This window comes from Hippichthys cyanospilos, chromosome 10 (assembly GCF_059441005.1).
Source record: "Hippichthys cyanospilos isolate Australia breed blue-spotted pipefish chromosome 10, RoL_Hcya_1.0, whole genome shotgun sequence".
Classification (NCBI taxonomy): domain Eukaryota; kingdom Metazoa; phylum Chordata; class Actinopteri; order Syngnathiformes; family Syngnathidae; genus Hippichthys; species Hippichthys cyanospilos.
Window position 1 is genome coordinate 20,610,088 of NC_142378.1, and position 24,913 is coordinate 20,635,000.

At 38.6% G+C, this 24,913-nt stretch overlaps 3 protein-coding genes across 8 annotated transcripts in view; 1 reads left to right on the forward strand and 2 right to left on the reverse strand.

Annotated features, from left to right (window-relative positions):
* Positions 1–228: 228 nt before the first annotated feature.
* LOC148417495 (ras-related protein Rab-8A) lies at positions 229–12,176 on the reverse strand. The gene is made up of 8 exons (XM_088425494.1): positions 12,002–12,176; positions 11,566–11,626; positions 9,325–9,385; positions 5,935–6,012; positions 5,583–5,672; positions 3,748–3,813; positions 3,624–3,674; positions 229–1,821 (listed from the first exon to the last, which is right to left on the reverse strand). The coding sequence occupies exons 1-8, from the start codon at positions 12,123–12,125 to the stop codon at positions 1,732–1,734; spliced, it is 621 nt and encodes a 206-aa protein (XP_088281620.1). The 5' UTR covers positions 12,126–12,176; the 3' UTR covers positions 229–1,731.
* Positions 12,177–12,572: 396 nt separating this feature from the next.
* Positions 12,573–15,945, forward strand: LOC148417496 (small ribosomal subunit protein eS27-like). 4 transcript variants are annotated; one of them, XM_088425496.1, is made up of 5 exons: positions 12,573–13,346; positions 13,440–13,492; positions 15,339–15,453; positions 15,609–15,719; positions 15,812–15,945. In XM_088425496.1, exons 2-5 carry the CDS (start codon positions 13,487–13,489, stop codon positions 15,838–15,840), a joined length of 261 nt encoding a protein of 86 aa, XP_088281622.1. In that variant the 5' UTR covers positions 12,573–13,346; positions 13,440–13,486; the 3' UTR covers positions 15,841–15,945. The 4 variants fall into 4 exon arrangements, with proteins under 4 accessions (XP_088281622.1, XP_088281623.1, XP_088281621.1 ...); XM_088425497.1 differs by having other exon boundaries at positions 12,573–13,083; positions 13,229–13,492; XM_088425495.1 differs by having other exon boundaries at positions 12,573–13,492.
* A 1,674-nt stretch (positions 15,946–17,619) lies between these two features.
* tpm4a (tropomyosin 4a) overlaps positions 17,620–24,913 on the reverse strand; it is a 27,021-nt gene continuing 19,727 nt past the window's right edge. For 2 of the 3 annotated variants that reach the window (XM_088425430.1, XM_088425432.1), the window contains 6 exons: positions 24,654–24,771; positions 24,482–24,552; positions 22,857–22,932; positions 22,612–22,674; positions 22,102–22,171; positions 17,620–18,540 (listed from right to left, as the gene is read on the reverse strand). In XM_088425430.1, the coding sequence (XP_088281556.1) occupies positions 18,458–18,540; positions 22,102–22,171; positions 22,612–22,674; positions 22,857–22,932; positions 24,482–24,552; positions 24,654–24,771 (481 nt within the window). In that variant the 3' untranslated portion in view covers positions 17,620–18,457. Of the gene's footprint in view, positions 18,541–20,183; positions 20,372–22,101; positions 22,172–22,611; positions 22,675–22,856; positions 22,933–24,481; positions 24,553–24,653; positions 24,772–24,913 lie in introns of those variants that run through there. The other variant, XM_088425433.1, reaches the window with a different exon arrangement.

The window sequence follows — 24,913 nt, forward strand, 5'->3', positions numbered from 1 at the left end:
AGTGTCAAATTCGAGATTACTGAAGTCTGTTCATATTCTAATCTCTGGTGAGGTGGCCTTGCAGTTGTTTCTCCCATAAGAACACACCTAGGAAACAATTACAGTATTAATAGTGTTAAAATGAATTGGGTGGAGCAATGTGACTAATTGGAGACACTCATTGAATGTGTATGTGTCAAAAACAAAAGCAGACGCACACAGGTTCCAACAACGAAAGTGCAACCGAAACACAGTTTCAATCCCATCTTTTAATAAATCATCCAAAGTACACGTATCTACAGGTGTGTAGACCAATCAGATTTATGAAACTACAGTACAATCATTGCAGATCTTATTTACAATTTCTGCATTTTGTCAGGACTTCCTCAAAACAAAATGCAACTTTAGTTTGGGAAAGAAAATATTTTATAATTGTCCAAATTCAAGGTTAAAACATTTTAACTCAAACTTATTTTAAACCTGTCAATTTGCAGGCAGTTAACCGCGGAGGTCACTTTAACCATGATACGACTATTTTCACAATATGAATTTGGAGTGACAGCAAGACAATAAAAATGTAAATATACTCTGCACCTTTGTCAAATAAAGCTTTTTTGAGTTTTGTATGCACCCGGAATGCATAGTTCAGATGGCTTGTGTGTCAGATGTGGACATCACTGGAAACATTTGAAGTTGTTTAGACGGGAAACGAGCATCTCTGCACGTTGGCCATCTTCTTTTTCCTAAAAGGCTCTTCAGTGCTCGGGTGCTTTTTGTGCATGAATAAGATCACTTTCAGCTAAGACTTGCAACAAATACAGTCAACAGATGTGAAGAAACAACAGATCCGATAGTAATTTTGTCGTTTGTACACAAAGAATACAGATACAGGGGAAAAAAAAAGTGCATGATCAATAAGAACATAAATGGGCACTTTGTCATTTTGGTGCTTTGTCCTGTTGTTCCCCCCTCCACTCCATAAATACTGCTACAGCACAGCCCCCAATCCAAGGCCCTAAATCAATCGAGTATGTAATCCCCCATAGGGAAATGATAACTGGAAGAAGTAGAAAATGCATAAAAAAAAAAAAAAAATTAAATTGTCACTGCAATCCCCCTCCTTTGTGCTGCTATGATACCGTTTCCTCTTGGGGGTCTGAGGAAGTGCATACATCGAAGCGGCGGCCATCTTTGTTCCATGAGTATAAACATTGTCAATGAGGCAAGCCGACTGGCCTCGAATGACAACACATTGCACACCCAACTGTTCACAAAAAGAAAAGTCTCAGCCTGAAGGAAAGAAAAAGGTGGACAGGACATACATATAAGCCCCAGTGTTAATATGAAGGGTAAAACGTTTTCAATGGATGTGTGTAAACTAATAGCGGTGCCCTGACTTACATGAACATGGGGAATACAAAATTTGGTCAAAAAAAAAAAAAAAAAAAGGTGGGGGTTGGGGTGTGTGTGCGCGTGTCCTTTAAAAGTGGATAAAATCTATGAAGGTATAGAACAATACATTTTGGCCTGAGCATTAATGTTACAGGCCACCGTAGCTCAATTCGTTGACACCGGGCAAAGACTGGTTGGTATAAAGCGATGCTGGGTGAAAAAGGCAAGACAGCTGAAGGGAAAGGAAGACAGGTTAAGACGTTGTAAAGAAGAAATCTGAGCCAGCTGTGTCCAGTTCTGTCCAGTGTGGAGGGGGAGGACAAAAAGTTAAGGCGATTGATGGTGGATGCCGTCGGTTCCTCAGAGGAGTGAACAGCGGAAGAAGCTGCTTTTCTTGGGTTGCTCTGTGATTTTCACACCTTGACTGCTGCCTTGGGGGTTGTTGCCCTCCTGAAACACACAGAGAACAAAGATTGTTGAACATCTCCACAGTCAACAAACAGTTGAAAGAAAAAAAAAATGGTTCTAATTGGGACACTTCCCACTTTTTGGGTTATTTATTCCACGCTGAATTCAGGTCACATGACTAATCCCACCAACCAGCCCAATTTTTAGGAGGTTATATTGTGTAGACAAACTCAATTTTCTTTAAAAACATAAAAAAAAATCAGGAGAGGATCCCTATTTCACCAAGTCTGGGTTATTTTTGAGCCAAACGTTTTTAGAGCATGTACTGTATGATTAGTAGGAATGGGACAAGATCTTGTGAGATGAGATTGAGCGTCACGAGATGTCTCGCACAAGATTCATTTCCTTTTCACTTTTTTGGAGGGTACGGCTTTTTGAGCCAGAAGTGCAATGGGGGTCAACTACATCGGCTGATGGGAAGACTTGCGTGCTACACTCCTGTACAGTAGGTGGCGATATGCACCTAACTGTTTATAATCCACCATCAATTGAAAAAGAAAAGGAGCTCAATGAAGTATGTACGCAGGATAAATATACAATGGCCTGATTACTGTTAAATCTTCTGTGTGACAACATTTTGTGTGACAACATTTTGCGAGAAAATATACAGGATATATATTTTTGTACTACATGATATTCTACACAACATGATTAGCACCATTATCTCTGTTTGTTGTTTATTGCTATTTATTTATAGCTCAATTATGGAATGTAGACTGCTCCTCTGGGAAGAATAAGAATTTCATTGTACGGTACAACTATACATATGACAATAAATCTCTTGAATCTTTTGGTTTTCCAATTGAGGAAAAGGGTGGTAACACATTGAATGATAAGACAAAGACAGTTTGTAAACTCTACCCCCCCCACCCAAAAAAAAAAGTCATACACCGCAACTAACACAAACTGTACGCAGACATTTGTAGTACTACCACCAAAACCTGAAGCGAGCCAGCTCTTCAAAAATGCCTTCAAACAAGCAAGCAACAATAAGGAACCCTTTTGCATCGCCACTAGACCCACCAAGTGTGAGAGCGATCAAAACAACACGGGATCATGGTCTGTACAGTACATGGCGCTCGAAAAGAAGCCATTTTTGACGGTGGAAGGCAGTGGATTTCGGTGGCTAATTGACACCCTTGACTGTGCTATAAAATCACATAAACGACGACTTTAGTCAAACAGTAGTTCTAACACTTTACCAAAGTGGAAGTCATTGATGCCATGAAGTAACTTTGCCATCACAAAAGATTCCTTTGATTTCTGCTATTTCAAAAATGTACCTTTCCATCCTGCGACATCAGTTGGCAGTGAGCATGTCACTATTTGCATTAATTTTTTTTATTTTTTTGGTTTGTTTCATGTTTGGCACTTTAAACATGATTTTTTTTTTCATGTTCAACAGTGAAAGGGTTGAGTTGCAAATTTTCTTGAAGCAGCGTGTGAAAAGGAAGTATTTTATTTCGCTCATGTTTAACTATTCTGAGAGATCTCAGCTGAAAAAATTATTCCAGCAGCATATGAATAAAAAGATCATTTTGAAATTGGAAAGTTTATATAAAGTTTATATTAGCAATTATATATATATATATATTTATTTTTTTTTTTAATTTTGCAAAAATCTTGTCATATTCTTGTGGACTCAAGCTAGTGAGATATCATCTCGTGGGATTTGTATCTCTTACCATGCCTAATAATCAGTACTATTAAGATGATGATGATGATGATATATGCTTCGGTGTGTGTGTGTGTGTGTGTGTGTGTGTGTGTGTGCGCGTGCTCACCAGCTTCTTGTCCATCTTTGCCTTGATATCTCGAGCAAGGGATAAGAAGGCCTGCACACCATAGCATTTAAACGTCAGTCAATGCACCAGGGCGAATATGGGCAATTATTAAGCGTGAACATACGTTCTCCACGTTGATGTTGGCCTTAGCGCTGGTCTCCATGAACTTGATGCCGTACTCCAGGGCCAACTTATATTTAAAAAACAGTGAGACAAGAGCATCTTAATTTGATCTTGTTTGTTTTTGACACATACTGTAGCTTGTGTTATTTGCGGAAAATTCACCTACCGCAGTTCCTCAAATGCAGGACACACTTTTTCTCCCAAATATAAAAGCCATAAGTATGGGTGCATCCTATAAACCAGGGGTCTTCAACCACCGGTCCGCAACCTGGTACCATTCCGTGGCTCGAGCAGCACCCAAAATAATTATTTCCATTTTATGTATTATCTAGGTCTTAAAGTTATTTTATTTTGAAAAATATATATATTTATTTTGAAAACTGACCATATTCTCTTCGATTCATTTTGGTAAACTTAGTGCCTGCCTCTCACACTCACTCACATACGCACACGCACACACATCCACGCACACAGAGAGGATAGCAAAATATGACATCTTAGGAAAGGAACGAGCAAACGAGAGTGCGTCACATCGACTTGGGCGGGATGAGGTGGGCTTTTACATCATTAAAGTGCAAAAACGAACAAGGGAGTTCTGTCTGATACAATACAGCAATAATAATAATATTTAAAGTAATGCCCATACATTGTTTCCAAAGAAGTCTACCTTCTCCCGCCCAAGCCTGTGTTGATGCACTCTCTTTTGCTCGTTCCGGGTGAACAAAACAAGCAATCTCATCGGATACCGAGCTGTCAATCAATGCGCTGTAACAAGCTCTAATTGGCTATCTTTGTGACGCGATGTTGAGCGAGGGAGGGAGGAGTATCGTGAGCGAGAGCGAGATGTTGAGCGAGAGAGGGCTATCGCGAGCGAGCAAAAAGGAATTTTGAGCGAGCAAATTCTTTTCAATAGTTTTTTCATGCGCTCAAAATCTGTTTTCGCTTGCTCAGTTTTATTTTCTAGGCTCAATTTTTTTTGCACGCTCGCAATTGTGGCACAAATATAACACCATACCTCCGCCATTCTACAAGCCAGGTGAGTGCTCTTGCTTGGCTCCGTTTTTGTTTTGAAAGCTCAGTGGGCTGTGTTGGGTCACTCCGGGTGACCGCAAAGAAGCCACCATGATTCACTCCCGCCCCCTGTGTGAGCCATTGAATGTTCCAGAAAATGATTGGCTGACGCAACGCGCGACAAAATTTTTAAAAAAAATTAACTTCTCGCGTCACGTGTAATTACGCGCTGCGCCGGTCGCGCGACAACATGCATCGCTCCATCGCGTCCATTGCGTCGCCTGAAGCATCAACGCGCCCGTCACGATAACATGAAAGTAGGTTTTACATTTATTTCAACAGTCTGAAAAGGTTTCCAACACTCTAGCCTCAAATGCTCCTTCTGTTGTGGAGACCTTTCTCACTTGACCGCCCACTCAATCACCTGCAAACCACACACACAATAGGAGGCAGGCACCATACTTACTTAACATACTTTACTGTATAAATACAAGAAAGTATGAAGAAATTGCAGGAATGAGATTTATCTGTTTTGCTACTGTTTTTTTTTTTTTTTTTACATTGTCACCAAGGTGTTGGTGCATCCTATCCTAGAAATACCATATTTACAAATACGATATTAGGGGAATCACGGTAGTAATTTCTTTGGTGCTCAAGTCAAACAATAAATTTTACTTTGGCACCATCTTGTGTCTTGGTGCAAAGCAACTAAATCCCCTGTAAAAGTATTGGGAGTGGCTAAATCAGCTCAAGAAGTGCTAAATCCCACAATATTCTAATTTGAGTTGCTGTTGTATGCATCTTGATCATAAATGTGACACAAACCTTCTCTCCCCTTTCTTTTGACACCTGTCGCTTGTCATTGACGTCACATTTGTTGCCAAGGACCATCCTCTCCACATCTGCAGAAGCGTGCTATTGACAAGAGTCAACAGATTAGAAGAGATGTCAATATTGTAAAAAGAGAGTAGAGCCTTCGGTGTTGATGCAACTCAGTTATGACTAAATGGAGAAAATAAAAACAAACTAAATTTGCTGTATGCTAGCTAAAGCAACCTAATTAGTTGCTCTACTGACGTCAAACCGAATAATCTCAGCCCATGTTGAAGCAAAAACACAGCAGCTAAATAAATTTAGCCCAACATAATAATGGATAATAAGAAATTTTAACATTTACCTCTTCTATGTTTCGTATCCAATTCTTGATGTTATCAAAGGACTTCTCATTTGTGATGTCGTACACGAGCATGATGCCCTGCAGTGTTCACACAAAAAGTAATATAAATCAGCGACAAAGGCATTCATGTAAATACAGCATGTATGGAAGTGACCTGAAAATTCTGAGTGTTTTTTGGGAGATTCTAAAAACAATGGTAATTAAAAAACCCTGGAGAACCCAAGAACCCTTTTCTTCTTTGGAAAATTATGAATTATACATTAAATGACAGCTATATGTACACTGAACACCAAAATGTTTTTTCAATTTTAACCCTTTATTCACTAATTAAGGATTAGGGCTAAATTTGACCCTTTGGGATTTAGGGGAATCATTTCGAAAAATCTGAATAACAAAAACTGTCAGTAAACTATTTAGAATTTAGGAAAATAATTAATTGAATACACAGCTACATTGAACGATATCCATCAATATTTTTTTTTGTTTTATTTGTTGCATTTTAGAACTGGATTTTGAATGTACAAACACACTTTGGCCAATGGAAACAAGAACTCCGGGACAAAATCACTGCTGGGGAAAAAAAAAAAACAAAAACACCATTGGTCTTTCTTATCCAAAAATCTGTCAGAACTCACACTACACATGGTGATAGTCTTTGAAACAATCTTTTTTTTGTTAATGCAGAGAGGTACTGCACATTTTTCACAATGCATTTCAGTCTTGAGGTCTTTGCACAGAGCACATCGATGGCGATTTTCCTCCTTGACAGACCATTCCAATACATTCCAAGAACTGGTTCTATCTCCTTTACTGAAGTGTTTACACATTCCTTATGTTTTTTAACACTGTGCTGATTGGTATGTTCTACAATATTTTCCAACATATCAATGGAAACAAAGCGGTGAAAGTAAACCAGTGGTGTTTCTGTTGTGGCATCTTGGTATGACTCAACTTGTTGTCCTTGAAAAGTCACGTCAGGTAAGTCAGTCTTTCTTTCGCCACCTGTAAGTTTAAGTGGCACAATTTGTGTCTAACTGTGGGCTTGCAGTCTCTGTAAATTGCAAATCATCACTGGACGAGTCATTGGACGAGTCACGGTCTTGGGCAGAATTTTCACCGCCCTCACTTTTATGTGGTTGAAATGATTCATCAGAGTCACTATCGCTGTCCAATTCAGTACCAAAGTCACTATCATCAGCTTCAAGTTGTTCTGATACTTGTCTTACAGTTTACAAAGTCACCAGAACCAATGTGGCTGACATTTTTTACCCCATACACCCAAAGTGTCATTTTTGACCCATTGTTTTTTGAACTAGCTCAGAGTTGCTAATTTATCAAAATATATAGATAAAACATACTCCTAAGCATTCTGCAACATACTATGAAATAGATTTTTTAAAAAACCACACAATTTTACAATCGATGGTGTACTGAGAAGATGGTTTTGTTTGGATTGAATTCTAACTCAACAAAACAGCACGTTGCCAGCCATCTTGTCATCACCACTCTGACTCATGTAGGTGCAATATTCATCCACTAGATGGCCCCATGCAGGGGTTAGAAGTGGCACTCTTAAATTTGTTAGTTATATTTGTAAGGAAAAAAAAGGTCTTTGTTATTTTAGTTGCAGAATTTATAGGGGCCAAATTTAACCCTGTGGATTCTCCAGGGTTAAAAAAGTAATAGTAAAAAAATTACTAGACAATTTAGCAAGTGTATCAAAAGCAAAATCATACCCTAAAATTGTGCATCATAAACCAACAAACAAAAAAACCTCAGAAAAACTCCATAGGATTTAACGCCACATTGTATGTTTTTTTTTTTAGTGTTGCCACAACCAAAACGGTTGAAGTAATTCAGGAACAAAATTGTGACTGGTCACAAAACAAGAAGGTAAAGTTTGTGTCATGGCAAAAGCATAGTTATAAAAGTGATACAGTACACGTGTATTTTACACAAAAGGTGATGTGAAGAGATTCCCCGAGGTGAAAAGCTAACACACCACTTGATGGTGAGTGCACAATTTAATGGTTTTACCTTTACTGTCAAGAATAATCTTCTTGTTGGAATTGTGCAGTACAACATCTATGGTATTTGCCCTTTTTGTCTGATTAAATATTGAACATTTTTGATCAGTGCATTTTTTAAAGTCCTATATTAATATAAAATGATAGGAGTCAAAACTTGTTTCATGCTCTTCATTCATACGAGAGTATGCCTTTTACTTTTTGACTGACTGTTGTTTGTGCCTATGCGCCAAACGGCAGCTAAGTATAGCCCCACCCCCGTGAGGCTTTGGCAATTTCTGAGGGGAAAAACTCGCATGCAGGAGGAGTTTGGTAAGGCCGTGGAAAACTAATTCTGGACAGCTTCAAGGAGATTCTGGTTCACCAGCTAAATCTTAGGAGGGGGAAGCAGTGCACCATTAACAATGTGTACAGTGGAAATGGTTCGCGGCTGACCACAACTCGGGATTTCATGAGTCCGTCAGCAGAATACTTCCAAGAGCTTCTCATTTCCATCAACACGTCTTCCTTTGAGGAAGCAGGGTCAGGAAACCCTGAGGTGGGCTTTCCTATCTCTGAGCTGAAGTCGCCGAGGTGGTCAACAAATTCCTTGGTGGCAAGGTCAGTGGCGGACGACTGCTTTGGGAGTACAAGGGTACCGGACAGCCTAATACGGACTGTTCAGTCACTGTATCACCTATGTCAGAGTCTTTCCTCATTTCCGAAAGTAAGTTGAATTAGTTTCAGGCGATACTTTTTTGGACAAAGTTTCTGGGCACAGCTGATGCGTCGAGGGGGGTGCGGTTTGGGGGTTTTCAGCAGTGCATCTCTGCCATTTGCGGATGACTCCAAATTTTACTTGAGCAGTTCACAGCCAAGTGTGAAGCTACTGGGAAGTAGATCAGCACCTCCATATCTGAGACCAGGGTCTTCAAATGGAAAAGGATGTCCGGACTCTCCTTTTTAGAGATAGCATGAGAAGCTTGGTCAACCGGGAAGGGCTTAGTGTTAAGCCGCTGCACCTCTGCATTGAGAGAAGTCAGTTGAGGTGGTTCGGACATCTAGCCAGGATGCCTCCCGGACGCCTCCCTGGTGAGGTGTGCCGGGCAGATCCACAGGGAGGAGGCCCCAAAGACGACCCACGACAGGCTGGAAGAACTATGTCACTCGACTGGCCTGAGAACGCCTGCGGATCTTCCTAGAGGAGCTGGACGAAGTGGCTGGGGAGAGGGAAGTCCAGGCATCCCTGCTCAAGCTGCTGCCCCCGCAACCCGACCCCAGAATACAGCGGTAGAACATGGATGGATGAATGGACGCACCCCCCCCGTGTACACAAAAATATATATCATATGAGGGAAAGAACATAAAAAAAAAAACATCAAACCATGGCTCCTCTGTAGTAGGCTGTTGTGATGGTCCTGAATCTCTCCTGGCCTGCTGTATCCCTGCATGGGAACAATATGTATACTTTTAGATCAGATCCAGAAGGCTCGCATACATACTGTACACACACACACACACACACACACACACTAATTATGTACACACAGCCATTATTTATATATATGGCTATATATACTAGGCCAGGCATGTCCAAACCCGGTCCTCGAGGGCCATCTATACTGCTTGTTTTTGATGTTTCTGTCCTCCAATGGAGCTGATTCAAATGATCAGGTTTGTTGTCAGGCTTCCGCTGAATTTGCTGATGAGCTGATCAGTTGAATCAGGTGTGTTAGGTCAGAAACCTCTACAACATGCCGGATAGGCGGCCCTCAAGGACTGGGTTTGGACATGCCTGTACTAGGCTATTTATACTTGGCGCTTTTTGTGCCTAATTATGTCCGAGATCGCAAGGGAAACACCGCTTTAGACGGCGAGTGGTGACCAACATCAATGATGAAAAACACCAGACAGCGTTTGGAACGGCGCTGTCTAACATTGTTGGGTAATGTTAATGCTTGTTGGTATCTGTCATTTTTCAAAATAAAAGTCAAAGACAAAGTAATGCTCCATTCACACCGAATGCGTGCTAGGCAAAAAAAATGTCAATGTAGTTCACACAACATGTCGCGAAGGTGCGTTGAGTGATGCGAAGGACGCATATATAGCGACGCGACATGGAAAGCGACATGAAATTTAACTCATTTTACCTGGTCACAAGAAGTTACTTTTTTTTTTTTTTACTTTTGTCACGCATCGCTTCATGACAAAAATCAGCTTCGGGAAGTTCAACGTCTCACACAAGGGGCAGGAATGAATCATGTCGGTCGGTTTGCGGACACAGAAATCTATGCAACATGGCCAGCTGAGATTTCACGACAAATACAGAGCCAAGCATGAGCACTCACCTGGCTTTTTGAAAGGTTGCGAAGGAACTTGGGATACCTGATACGTACAGCACTTCCTTTTGTTTTGTTTTTTTTGTTTTTTTTTTTAAAAGCTGTCAAACCGCAGTTACTACGCCAAGATTGCAATAGTGCAGCACAGTATTTAGCACAGTATTGGCCACTTGATTGTAGGGCTGCATGATTATGGCCAAAATAATAATCACATTATTTTGGTCAATATTGAAATCCTAATTATTAATCACAAGTATTCATCATGTTTGGTCAAACATGGTATTTGCCATTTTTTTTAAACAAACAGCACAGTGATCCCTCGCTACTTCGCGCCTCGCCAATTGCGCACTTAGGGCATCGCGGATTTTTTTTTGGGGGTGGGGGGGGGTGGGGGGTGAGACATAACTAAAGGTTTCCTCTATGCCAGACAGACAAGGTGACTATAAATTTTAGACAACTAAATTTTAAGTAATGTTTAATCAATTAGCAGTCAAAATGTCATTTTCAGTCGTTTGTAAGTGAATGTAATCTTTTTTTTTTTTTTTGCCATTCGGATTTTCAAAATGGGTCGCAATTGACAGCTAGCACTGCACTGTATTTATTAGGAATCAGGTGAGAAACTTAATGCCATTTCACACTGGTAAATAACATATTAGGATGAGAAAAGCAGAAGCTTTTGTCATGCAAACATCTGGGAAACATAGCCCCCTGGTGGTAGGATGACAAAGTGCTTGAGTAGTCATGACTGTGTAAATGTTCATATCACAGAGGATATGAGCTCAATTTATCGTGGCAGCCAGTATCGTGATCACGATTAAAATTTGATTAATTGCGTTCAGTGTGAATGCATCATAGGTCTAAGGTTCAAACTGCATGTACAAGACCACTTTTTAACTTTTTAAAAAATTTGGGTAGAAAAAAAACGTTTTACTTGGAGTGTTCATTTGGTTCACTTTAACATGTCTGTTTGGTTCCTCTTCTCGAGCTTCTGAAGTGTTTCGTTTTCGCTTTTTACTTTCTGGCCCATTGTTACCTGATAGTATTATTGCCACTGTCAACAGTTTACTGAACGAATTGATCTATTTTTCGTGTTTAATCTGATTCATTGCAACCTGTAAAAACGTTCTATATGGATATGCTTGGGCACAAGCCATGACAGCTACATAAAGCGTATCAGTGATGAATCTGGAGCAAAAGAGTAAAGAACCAAACTGAAACGGCATTCCGGATGCTGAATGGCTGAGTTAGCAATCTCTGCATGTGATTGGCAGTGTGTGACATCTTACCAAATCTGTAGCTTGATCTTCTTCCCGTCTAATTCTATTGTTCTGATCTTGAAGTCAATTCCTAAAAGAGTACAGTTTGATCAAAAGGAGGTCGGATACGTGAATGTATTTTGAAGTTGATGGATGATTACGTAGAACTTCCGCTGTGCATGATTTCGCACTTGGCTGGTCGTGGGGAAAAATGAGCTAACCGTTAGCTTTAGCCAGTCACCAGGAAAATATTTCGTTTCTAATGGCATAATTGTAGGAGTGAGCATGCGGAACTTTACATTCTCGGGGCTTTTCAACTTCGAATTCACATTGAGTGGGGTGGAGGAAATAGTCCCTTCAGCGAACTAGTTACTGGCTTCGGAAGTTAGCAACAAATTAGCTTTGACGGGATGGGCAGCTCCTCGGATCACTGTCGGCCACACTCAACCGTTGATTTTGTTCTCACCTATGGTGGAGATAAACGTCGAGTTGAAGGCGTCCTCGGAAAACCTGAAAAGCACGCACGTCTTCCCCACCCCGGAGTCGCCGATTAAAAGTAGTTTGAACAAGTAGTCGTAAGTCTTCGCCATGTTATTAGCTAGAGCGTTACCGCTGCGGATATCCCGCCTCTTCGTGACGTAACCAGTTGTCAGATGGCTTTCTAATGGTTGGATCAGCTGTCTGTTATATATGTCTCTTGCCTCCGGAAATCCGGGCTGGGTGTGTTGGCGTGTTATTTTTTTATTTTATTTTTTTGTAGCGCTTGCCCCAAAATGCAGCAGTGGGAAGTCAAGAAGTACAAATGCAAAAGTCGTTTCGATAATTAATGAATTAAGTTAAAAAAAAGTACTATCTCTATCTAGTAAATAAGAAATACATTTCATTCGTTTAACAATTTGTAATAAATATATTAAGTAGAAGGAGGGCCGAGGAGGGCCAGTAGCAAGTGCATTTACCTCACCTGTCTGACATGCCAGAAACAGTCACAACATTTCTCTTCCCAATACAGTAGCTTTTTTATTTCCCCCTTGCAAACCGCAATGCTATATATATATATATATATATATATATATATATATATATATATATATATTCAGCAGTGGAGTGAAATGTTGTTCTCACATTCACATCGTGCGGCTTTTGTGTGTCAAATGAGCTGCTTTCATTGGGGAATGGGCGATTTTATTCCCTCCATTGTTTGTCTTTGCCACGCAGGCTTGACTTGTTCATTTTTTTAAAAAATATAAATTAGTTTTGTCTTTTGTCAAATTGTTTTCACAAATGTGAATGTGTTTTGTGAAATGTAAACGTGTTTCGTCTCTGGTAACTGGTTTTCTTCAATTTAATTTGGTTTTGGCTTGTATTCTTGTGTTTTCGGAAAAGTAAATCTGTTTTCTGAAATGGAAATGTGTTCCATCTTTCGTTAATTTGTTTTCTTAAATGTAAAATTGTCTCATACAATCTAAACATGTTTAACAGGTTGTTATTTTGTTTTGCACTTCCCATCCACCATCTCTACAGGACAAACGTAGACGTGTCAACATTTGAGTAATTTATTGATCTACCATAAATTGATTTACAAAGGCATTTCAATTTTTTTTGTACCTTCCCTACTTATGACCAGGCATATTTAACACATCCAACACTGTTAACTCAAGCTTTTAATAAACTTAACATTTGATGGTGTGTGCAGTTAACGAGAAAAACGCGGTGGCAAAGATGATGTTCATGGACCAGTTTGACCGGCTGCATCTCCTCCAAATGTTGGCTGCTGCCAACATTTCTCGACTCCGCCTGCTCCACCAGCTCCGGTACTCAAATCAAAACGTTCAATCAAACTAAAGGCAAACTCTTTCCGGGAGGGCATTTTTAGACGCGTTCATCTTTTTTCCCCCCTTTCATAGAAATTCATCATTTTTGGGGGGAGAGGAAGTTGTGTGATTGGAGCAATATGGCCGTACGTAAGATGATCCTATATTCTTACTATTTTAATATTTAGATCTACTTAAAAGGAAAAAAAAAGTGAGAAATATTTTTGTATTGGTATTTGAATTTAAAACAAAAACAATCATTCCAAAATATGATTCAGAATGAAAATTATGTTATTTGACTTTTGACTTGTCTGGGCTTGCCTTTGAATCTACATTCAATAAAAGTCAAAGTTGGTTTGTACTTGATAGAAAACAGGTCTTATTAATTATTGAATGAATGAATTAAAAATAACAACCTAAATCTGCTGTTTTGTGTGTTGATTATAAAATAAGGTGTGTCCATACAGTTTGTGTTCACATTCCAGTCTTGATTTCATTTGGCTAATTGCCATGATGGCACAGTACTGGTCCTGTTCTTTAACTCTTTCAGTGCCATGGACGAGAATTTTCGTCATGTAAAATACAAGAATTCTTTTACACTACTTTTTTTTGTAATGAATGGATAGATGACACTTGTGGCCAGCGCTCCGATGCCGATTAAACACTGTTGAAATGTAGTTAGATACGCAAACTGTTATTTTGCCATCAAAAACACATTGTCACTGTTTTTGTTCATGTTTTATAGAAGGTAAGGACTGCTGAGATGTTTCAGATGTTTCAAATTCACTGTTGTGCAGAAAACGCATCTTCACTTTTCAAAGTGATTACTAAAGAACGGAATAAGATACAATATTACTTTCTTTTTCGAGGTAAAGAATGGAATCCAATCTTTCATATGGTACCATCAATGTCTACATTGTCACACAAGACAATAATCTTTCAGCCTTGAAAAATGCATCAAAATGCTCGAAATTGGCTGGCAATCTCGGGGTTGCCTTTTCAGATGGGACGGAAAAATTTAATGTGTGCCCTCTTTTTGGTTTGTTTTGTTTTTAACAGAAAAGGTGTCAGTGGTTATTGAATAGATGTGTTATTTTTTAACTGTACTGAAGTGTGAATTGGCTATGAGGATGCAAAATGAAAAATAAATCTGTGGAATAAACTACATACTACTAAACAAAGAAGTCCATTATTAAATATGTAAGCAGGCAAAAATGCTTCAGATAAGTTCAAATAAGGAAAGGTGAATTTAAGATGTTTTGCTCTAACCTACCAATCGCAGAAAAGAAAAACTCTGACATTATTGAGAGCCAGAGATGTGGCCCTGTGAGGCTGATTTTAAATCTGATTGGATGTCTCTTGTAAATATAAATTGGCCAGCATTATGTTTCTGAAAGCTGCAAGTAGGTAGATAATAGCAGTAAGTAAGTATATAAATAAATAAATACAAAGGGCTGGAACCAATGCGGCCAACATAAATGCAATAAAATGAAGATGGAAAATTATTGGGAGTAAATTTCACTGAGCAAATATTAGAAAAGACTTTGTGAATACAAGTCAGTCTTGAGTGGCAGACAGATAGGAACCATATGATATTAATAAACATTATTTACAAAGCCCTGACATGAACACCCTTTGAAGATGCTAAATTCACAAAAATGCAAAATGGAGTGGGAATAAGAAGCGGACTGTGGAATAATACTGTCATTTCGTGGAACTGCAGAGGTACTGTAGTGCAGTTTCAAAGTACAGTATTGAAAACCTAAAGCAGAAGTATTCCTTTAAATGCTCACTAATATGTAACTGATATAGTATGGTTTAACATGACTTATGCCATGTCAAAAAAATCCTTCAAGAATAGAGTATTGATTAGCATAGTCAACATACCGGTATATATATATTTTAAATCAGGTGGGGGAAATCACAGAAAAGTATAGAAAGAAAAGATGAAGAATTTACGGATGTGCGTTTAAGTCGTCTTGTGTGTTTCAGAAACAAAAAGTTAAAGACCTGATGTATCCAACCCTTGCTGAGGAGAAGGCCAGACATAAGAAGAAGCGTCTGGTGCAGTCCCCAAATGGCTACTTCATGGATGTGAAATGCATGGGTAAAGCACACTTATAGCACTTACGATGGCTGCTAATTAAAAACCAGGATTTTTAAGTTCACATTTGGTGGGTGGGCGGCACACCGGACCGCAAGCTGTTCAAATACAAAAAATAACAAATCGACTATGAATATGATGTCCTCTTTGAACACCAGGCTGCTACAAGATCACAACGATCTACAGCCATGCCCAGACAGTGGTGCCCTGTGCTGGCTGCTCTATAATCCTCTGCAGGCCTCGAGGAGGAAAATGCAAACTTACTACGGGTAAGATACTTTAAATGTCTGTCCATTTTGTACTTCCAATTGTTTCACATGAGACGAAACTAACATGTACAGAATGTTTCTTGGCTATCCAGGATGTGCCTTCCGGAAGAAATATCACTGAGTGGAAATGTGGCAGCACACACCCTGACTTGTCAACGGCTACAGATTCACCGGTCTGACAACTTCACTTTAGATACCTGCTTATTAAATCATGTAGTGATTTAAAACTGGGTAAAATAAAATGTAAAACCAACACCAGACTTGTCATGTACTGTCCTCTTTCTTAATAATCCACAGTTGTTCAAAAAGACCTTGATATACACACACACACACACACACACACATACATACACATATATATATATATATATATATATATATATATATATATATATATATATATATATATATATATATATATATATATATATATATATATATATATATATATATATATATATATATATAGCTAGCTTCGTTTTACTTGATTATCTCCAACTTCGTTTCCATATAAACATCTTCTTACTTCTGCCTTTAACATCACTAGCAATCTTGGGACCCATGGCCAACCCATACAACTTTGAATTAAGCAGTAAAATGCACTATAAATATGGTTTTGTAACCACTCACAATAGAACAAAGCTTTACTGTTCCGCCATTCGATAATGCAATAGTAATTGTATAATATATATAGTAAAATAATAGTAATGTGAATTTCCCTACGGGGATGAATAAAGTATCTATCTATCTATCTATCTATCTATCTAATTGGCTACGCTCATAGGCCTGTCCCTTTTGGAGCTTTCCTTGTGCTTCCAGGGGCTCGGGGAAGGCTGTTTAATTAATTAATTTATTTATTTATTTTTGCCAAATTGCTGCGCTCCCATGTTGTCATTCCTGGAAATCCTCCTCTGCTGTCAAAGAGAGCCTGATTTTTGGCCTTTTGACCATACTCACCGGCCTCTCCCTCCTGGAGATCACTCCGTGCTCCATGAGGCCTATTTTTTTTTTCCCCCTGGAGATCCTTCCTGGCTTCCAGGGGCTCGTGGCTGATTTTCGGTCACTTAGCTAGTTAGATGGTTTGTTTACATAACTTAACGCCCCTCCCATCACAGAGCAAATAGCTGAGAGAGCAGTCAGATGGAAGTTAAAATTTAAAAGTTAAAAGGTTTTGTCACGCGCCATGCCTAATAACCAATATGCTCCTGCTGTACAGTTGACAGGACCGTAGGTCTCCGTGACTGGGGGAGGCGGAGTCATCGGTTGCGCACCGCACTGCACCGCGTCTGCCATCTATGCCCACCTGGTTGAGAATGGACTCCCTGACCTCTGGTTTCCTGCAATAAACATTGCAAGCTCTGACACGGCACCTCAATGACAAGAGCTGGTGCGACACCTACTTCACATAGCAATAACATGAAGTAATTACAGTTGGCTTTATTAGTTAGAAAATATGAATGTAACTAGAAAGTTAATTGTGGTGCTTTACATTACACATGTATGCGAGTGTATCCAGTGTTTGAGCATGTGCTGAAGGTGCAGGAAGTGTAAACTCTATCCAAAAGGGGGCAGCAGAGGATCATGGAACAACTGGAGTTGGAACAAATGAGTTTGAATGTATTTTTTAAGTACTTTCGGCTGCATTTAAAACTCTTTGAACCCATTTTCAAACATGTCCAAATTAACCTACAAATATATTTAAACTTGGCTGCAATCGAAGGCGTTTGTGTGCGTGTGCGTGCGCATGTGCGTGCGTGTGCGTGTATGTGTGTGTGTATGTGTGTGTGTGTGTTTTAACTCCACATTGGCAACTCCACGCTAACAAAGTGTATGTCTGGCTGTCAAGCAATGACAATTCATTAGCATATCCCCCACCTCTTGCAAAAAAATTCATTCAACATTTCTGTAAAATATTTATTAGGTGACATGAGGGTTTTTGGTCATTTACGTCTTTCAAAAAGGTCATCAATAACAACAAATTGTTTTAAATGGCAATAGCAAGAAAAATTGTATTCACAATTCCTTGTGCATATGTTGTGAGCTTTCTTTGGTCTTGAAAATTCTCCTGCAATCAAGTAATAAAAATAACAAACAAAAAAAGCAGTACTAAACCTAACAATATTCTACTATATACAATAAGGGTCCATGGCTGATCTTGTTTGACAATGCTTCCAGTTGTGTGTTGGTTACCATTGCATATACTGTATCATCAAAATATTGGCTACATTATTGTAATTCTACACAACTAACAATTGGTAAAGCTGGGAAAATTAAGTCATAGGCAGCATATATCAAACTTTTAAATTGATTGTATTGTACCAGACCTAAAGAAAACAAACAAAAATGCCCATTTTGAAACATAAGTGGGTGTTGTATAGACCCGCAAAAGATGAGTGTGCTGCCTGTGCTCACTAGCTGCATTTTATCATTGCCATTAAGAAGTAAAAAAAAAAAAAAAAGGAAGTAAACTTCCATCTGTGCTCCATCCACAATTGTGAGGTGTGGCTCGATGGGTGGAAAAACAACGTAAAACTGAAATGTTTCTATTTAACATGGTCGGGAGACATTGTGTGTAATTTATGAGGAACTCTGTGTTTTAACTTTCTGCCTTAAGAACAAAATGCATCTTGAAAAAAAATAATAAAATGAACATCAAGGAGCATTATGTTAATCCCCTCTTGCTCAAGGAACACTGTGCTGAACTTTTTTGGAATGTGTGTGTGGGTCTGTGTGTGTTTTTATAAGCTGTTCAGTTCCTGCAGAGTCTGGTCGAGGACTTGATGCATGTCCAGATTCTCCTCTTTGGCATGTGACAATTTATCTACAAAGGAAAAAGAAAAAAAGTCACAATAAACCCTCAGTGATTGTGAAATACACATATACTAATGTGATTATTAATTCCGTAATGTAGTTTTTGTCACAGCAAACTCTTGTCTTCCTGACACTGTTTTGGTGACGTGCATGCAGAGACAGTCCCAACCACAATGATGTGTTAATCATGCAACAAACAGCAGTTGCCTTTGCTACAGCAAAGGTAAAACACAACATTAGGAGATCCCTGACTGTGTCCATGAGTTCAGGCAGAAAAAAAAAAACATTAAGCCGGATACTATAGCTAGACTCTGTGTAAGTGTAATGTTGTGAATAGTGCTGGGTATTGTCTCATAAAAGTGTATCCCGATATATTGCGATACAGCAAATGCCGATTGCGATACAGATTGCAACAGATGTATTTATTTATTTTACAAACATTACCCAATATATGGCATATATATTAACAATGACTGAAAAAAAACAGGAGATTATGAGAATACACAAATTCGATTCATTTTTCAGAAGCTACGCATCATTGACATCTATGAGTACACATTAACCTTTTTTTTTAAGCAACAGGTCCACATTTTTTTATTTCAAGCATGCTCTTGACTGTGTCAATACAGCATGGCCCAGCAGTTGAGAATGCTCTTTCACATGGCACTGATGTGGCAGGAATAAAGAGACAGCACTTTGCCACATGCGCCTCTTATTGCGCACCACTTTGTACTCTTCTTTTTCTGCCATTTTTGCCCTTCAACCATAAACCAAACAGATCCGTGACGTCACTCGCGTTGGTGAAGAAAACATTTAAAAAAACAAGACGAAATCTATTGTTATAACTGATCAAATACTGGGAAACCTCAAGATACGGTCGCTTCTGTGCAGTTTTTTTTCTTCATATCACAAAAATTACTTATCATATACAGCAAAAGAAATAAAACAAAATCAAACAACCTTGAAATCTCAAAATTCCCATTTAAATTAAAAGCAACATGAGATTCACCGCTTGTTAAAATGGCTGCTGGGGTATTATTGCCCTTTTCGGGAACACATACAAGAGCTTACTGCGGATGATTTGAACACTGTGTGGAAGGCCGAGCTGTGACTAAAATGGCAGAAAGGAAGGACATTCTATTTTTGTATCATAACATTTTATTTTTCTGCTGTTTACCCTCCTTTTGTTTTGGAACATGGCTTCACTGGAAAGGTAATGTATTGTAACATTTCATGTGGTGTTTTTAAAGCGCTTGGAATGATTTACATGTAAAACGCGATTCATAATATGACAAAAATCATTATACAAAAGCCACTACAGAGCTGATTGATTTAGGAAAAAAAGACTAAAATAAGGCGTTTCAAAAATGATACGTACTATATTGGAAACTGAATGCCATATTGCAATACACGTATTGCGTCACTTCATCTCGCAATATATCAATATATTAATATTATTGCCCAGCACTAGTTGTGAAATTGGAAATGTTCACAAAACCATCAAAATTGGGTTAAAAGAGAAAAAATCTAGTCACACAAAATCTCACCTTTAGGCATACAGGCTTCGTCACAACACGCTTACAAGAGTGCACAGTGTAAATGATGTTGCTGGTGCTATTTTACATGAATATGCGAGCATGAATGATGGTGAAGACATGAATGGATAGTAAGAAAGATTGAGCTTTTAATTGGCATTTGATAAGATGGATGGCAGGACCATTTAAAAGATGAATTTGAGGAAGGAAAAGAGCCAGGTGTCTACAAAGATGTCATGTCATTGAGGGCATGGTCCAGCTCCTCGCTAATGGCCTTGTACTTCAGCTTCTGAGCATACAGCTCATCTGGAGGTCAGGGTGTACAGGCGGGTGAAGAGAAGCAAAGCCGAATAGCAGAGCAAAATAAAGGAAGGCGGAGCGAGGAAAGAGAAGATGGGAAGAAAAAAAAAGAAGTCAGCAAGAAAAACATGAAGAATGGAATGACTAAATGTTTCCCTTTTTCTCTCCCCCTAAAAACACTAGTGAATATTTTGAAAGAGTTGACTACATTATAAAATCTATCAAAATGCCGAAATAACTACATTCAAAATTTCAATGCATTACCATATGCCCCAACACTAAAACAGGATCCCCAAAAATACAGTATGCCACAGAAAGCTTAGAAATTTAAATCAGCTTTGTAATTCATGCAACAATATACAATCGCTAGATATTGCTACATTTTGCATATATATATATATATATATATATATATATATATATATATATATATATATATATATATATATATATATATATATATATATATATATATATATATACACACACACACACAGTGGGTCCCCGGTTTACGAACTCCCTCTTATACGAACATTTCATCTTACGAACGTGAACCGCGGTGTTTTTTTGTCCCCTCCTTATGCACAAACCTTTGACCATGCCGGTCAATGTGTCCGTGCAATTTATTTTCGCTTTGCTGCGTCAATAAAATCAACTGTTTCGTATGTCATGGTAACGCCGATATGTTATTGCTCTTACAATGTCACAGTCACTGTCTCAGTCATGGTGTCAGTCACGGAGATGCCAATACGTTTTTGGTCGATTAAGTTCACAGTCCCGGTCTCAGTCACGGAGATGCGGGTATGCTATTGGCCGGTGTCACGTCAATCACAGAAATGCCGATATGCTATTGGCCGAACTCCTTCATCTAGCTTGATGGCACAGCTGGTTGGGATGGAAGGAAGGAGAGAAAAGGAGTGAAAAACGGAAGGAAGGACTGTTGTGAAGACTTTGCAAACTTTATCTGTTAGACATGGCTTCTAAAATTGCGAGTGGCGGTAAAGGAAGAAGTAAGAGGATGATGACAATTGAAACGAAGCAGGAGATAATAAAAAAAAATACGAAGGAGGCGCATACATAGTTAACCTTGCTCGTGAGTATGGCCGTAACCGCTCGACAATCTTCTAAGGGCAAGACTTTCCTTGCCAGGGGACGGACCTCGGTCGACAATAAAATGGAGAGGCTTCTTCTATTATGGATTAAAGAGAAGGAAATCGCCGGTGATATGTTTTAGCTTGAGAAAAGTTCTTGTTTAAGAAAATAAATAAATAAATTCTGCGGGTTGATCTCTGCTCCACTCCGCCTTCAACCAGCTCAAGTCACGTCGCCCCAAAGGTAAATGTAATTTTTCCTTTGTATATTTATGTTGTTTAATTTAACTGTACAATATATTATGTAACTAATTTTTAATATGTGTATAAAGGCGTTATGTTTTTACCTAAGGTTTTTGCACGCGTTGCACGCATTCACTAATTAACATTGGTTTGGATTGCCTGGCATACGAGCAATTCGAGTTATGAGTGTAGCCGCTGAACGGATTATGTTCGTAACACGGGGGTGTATATATATATATATATATATATATATATATATATATATATATATATATATATATATATATATATATATATATATATATATATATATATATATATATATATATATGAACATAGATAGATAGAATATACATATATATACATACATATGAACTAAATATGTATGAACTAAATCTTTACCTTCGAGGTCGTCAATGGACTTTTCCAGTTTGGCCACTGTCCTCTCTGCAAACTCTGCACGAGTTTCAGCCTGATGAGAACAAAGACAATAAGCTATGATTACTAAATGCAGTGATTATAAGGCTTTTGTAAGATTTTTGATGTTACAAGATGCCTTTTTCAGGTTGTTTTTTTATAGAAATTCAATTGGAAAGAAATGTTTAGAGACGACTACACTGTATGCCACCAGACAACTTCAAACTGTTTATGAAACCGCATATGTACAGTGTATATACGTACTATCAAAAGGCAATCTCTTCAAAATGGAAGACAGTGATTACATTTCTGGACCATGCCAAGATATTGAGAGTAAAAAAAAAAAACAAAAACTACTGACCACAAGTTTGAAAAGTCATGTTAAAAGTGCATGAAAATCTTGAATGCAAAACATAAAAAAAAATCATAATATCTGTGATGTTTTTCACTTTTGAAAATTAATTTTAAAAATGGGCATGAATTCAAGAAACCCACCTCCTTCAGTTTGTCAGTGAGAACTTTGATCTCCTCTTCATACTTGTCCTCCTTTTCTGAGTACTATTGAAAAACATAACACATACATGTAATTTGATCGGATGAAGTTTCCATTTCCAGCACCTGCATACGGCATTAGCCAGCACAGCATCTAGTTTTCATTCCAATATATTGTTCATATATTTTATGTCTCCTACACTTAGAATTTTAAAGAAAACATATGATTTCAAATTTGACTTCCTCACCTTCTCCGACTGGGCTTCTAAGGACTTCAGGTTGTTGGTGACATTTTTCAGCTCCTCCTCCAGATCGCTAGCTTTACTGTAGAAACATCGAAAATGCATGAGAGTCAATAACTGCACATGATTTTCATTGCCATGAGACTTCCCGTCATCGTACAGCAGATTATTTATTTATTTTGCTGGTTGTGCCGGAAATGCAATGGAATATCTAGGAGAATGTGCTCTTTTGTTCAGCTCTGCATGACAGTAATAGATGCCACCAAACTTGGTGAGAAGGTTAGCCAGCGTGTCAAAATAAACATGAGCATACCAAATAACGTATGGACACAACTTAAATCTTTCTACTGCGCAAACTTGATCCCGGGGTGAATTGCAACGCCCTATACAAACTGCACAACATTGTTCTGAAATCACGTTCAATTGCCAATTGAGAGTGTTAAAAACGGCGCCTGTTGCCAATGGTTTGCGCATTGTCTCGTGTGTCTTCTGTTGGTCCAACGTCCCTTCGTCTCATGACAAAAAACGTCTGGGTAAACAGTTGTTTAAAAATCTAAAAAAAATCCAAGCGATAAAAATATTAATTATCAAAAACATAAATACAATGTTCCTTCATTTTTCACGGTTAATGGGGACCGGAAAACCAACCCCCATGAAAAGTGAATTATTTATATGCATCTCTGTTAGCTTAATAGGACTAAATTGATACACATTATTAGATCTATACAATCTATCAACAAGCTACAAGTGGCTGTTGGAGCAAGCACTTTCGTACTTCCAGCGAGTGCTTTGTGACGAAAAGCCCATCTGCCCACACCCAACCCCCTCCCTCACATATAAATCTTCAAGTAGCTCTTGTCACGGCGACAAGCGCGCAGCCTTAAGAGCCGTGTCGAGTTCCCGCCAAAACGGCCTTATATAGTGGCAGATGTAGAAGAGCAGTGATTTTGTTTGAAGCAAAAGTGCCTTCATTTGAACAAGATTGTGTATTAGAGCTGTTAGACTGCTGCAGACTCCAATGTTAAGGTGCATCATGCGCTGCTGCTGTGTAGTGATGGTCCTTTGAAAAAAAAAAAAAAAAGAAATGGTGATGGAACATGGTAAATTGGTTTTCACTAAGCAAAAAAAAAAAAAAAAAAAAGGTTGTTTATTTTTCAATCCCAATAGCAAAGCACTCAATATAAGGAAAAACACAAGATCAGCTTATTACTTTCTAATCACCTGTGTGGTGATAATTAGATTTTTCTATAGAAGAAAATGATGATAACATATTGGCAAACAAGACAAAGACGATTTGCAAAAATATGAAAAGCACTGAAGCTAATACGAGATTCATTTGACAACTCGTCTCAGCTGCAGCTGAAAAATAACAAAAAGAAAATATTTTGAAAACTGAAAATATATATTGTGCATTATTTGAGGTTAGAAATTTTGCAAAAAATCTGGTCTCTTGGACTCAATCTTGTGAGACATCTCGTCTTGTGAGAGTTGAGTTTCACTCTATCCTTCGTACACATGACACATGATCTGCAATTAAAACTAAAAGTCTTCACTTCTTCAGGGTCGGGCATGAAAGGGTAAAAATTTCAATCTTGTCCTAGTTGCACCTCATGAAAAGTCAGAGGCTTTACCATTCTGAGAGCTCGGCCCTCTCCTCAGCTCGCTCCAGATCTAACTCCAGGATCACCAGCTTACGGGCCACCTGGAGGAGGAATTACAGGATCTAAGCCTCTCAAATGAATCAAAAATTTGAATTACCCGTGTCATTGTCATTCTTTGAACTCTCAACAGTCCACATCTCACCTCTTCGTATTTGCGGTCGGCCTCCTCAGCGATGTGCTTTGCCTCCTTCAGCTGCATCTCCTGGATCTCCATCTTCTCTTCGTCTTTCATAGCTCGGGTTTCGATCACCTTCATTCCTCTAAAGCAGGACAGGACAGAAAACAGTTAGTGAAACATATAAATAGATAAAAATTAACGAAAATAGAATGTCTTTGTAAAGGTGTTAGTTTGTGGAACAATTATAAAATAGAATTGAAAAGATGGCAATCATTCCCCGGGTT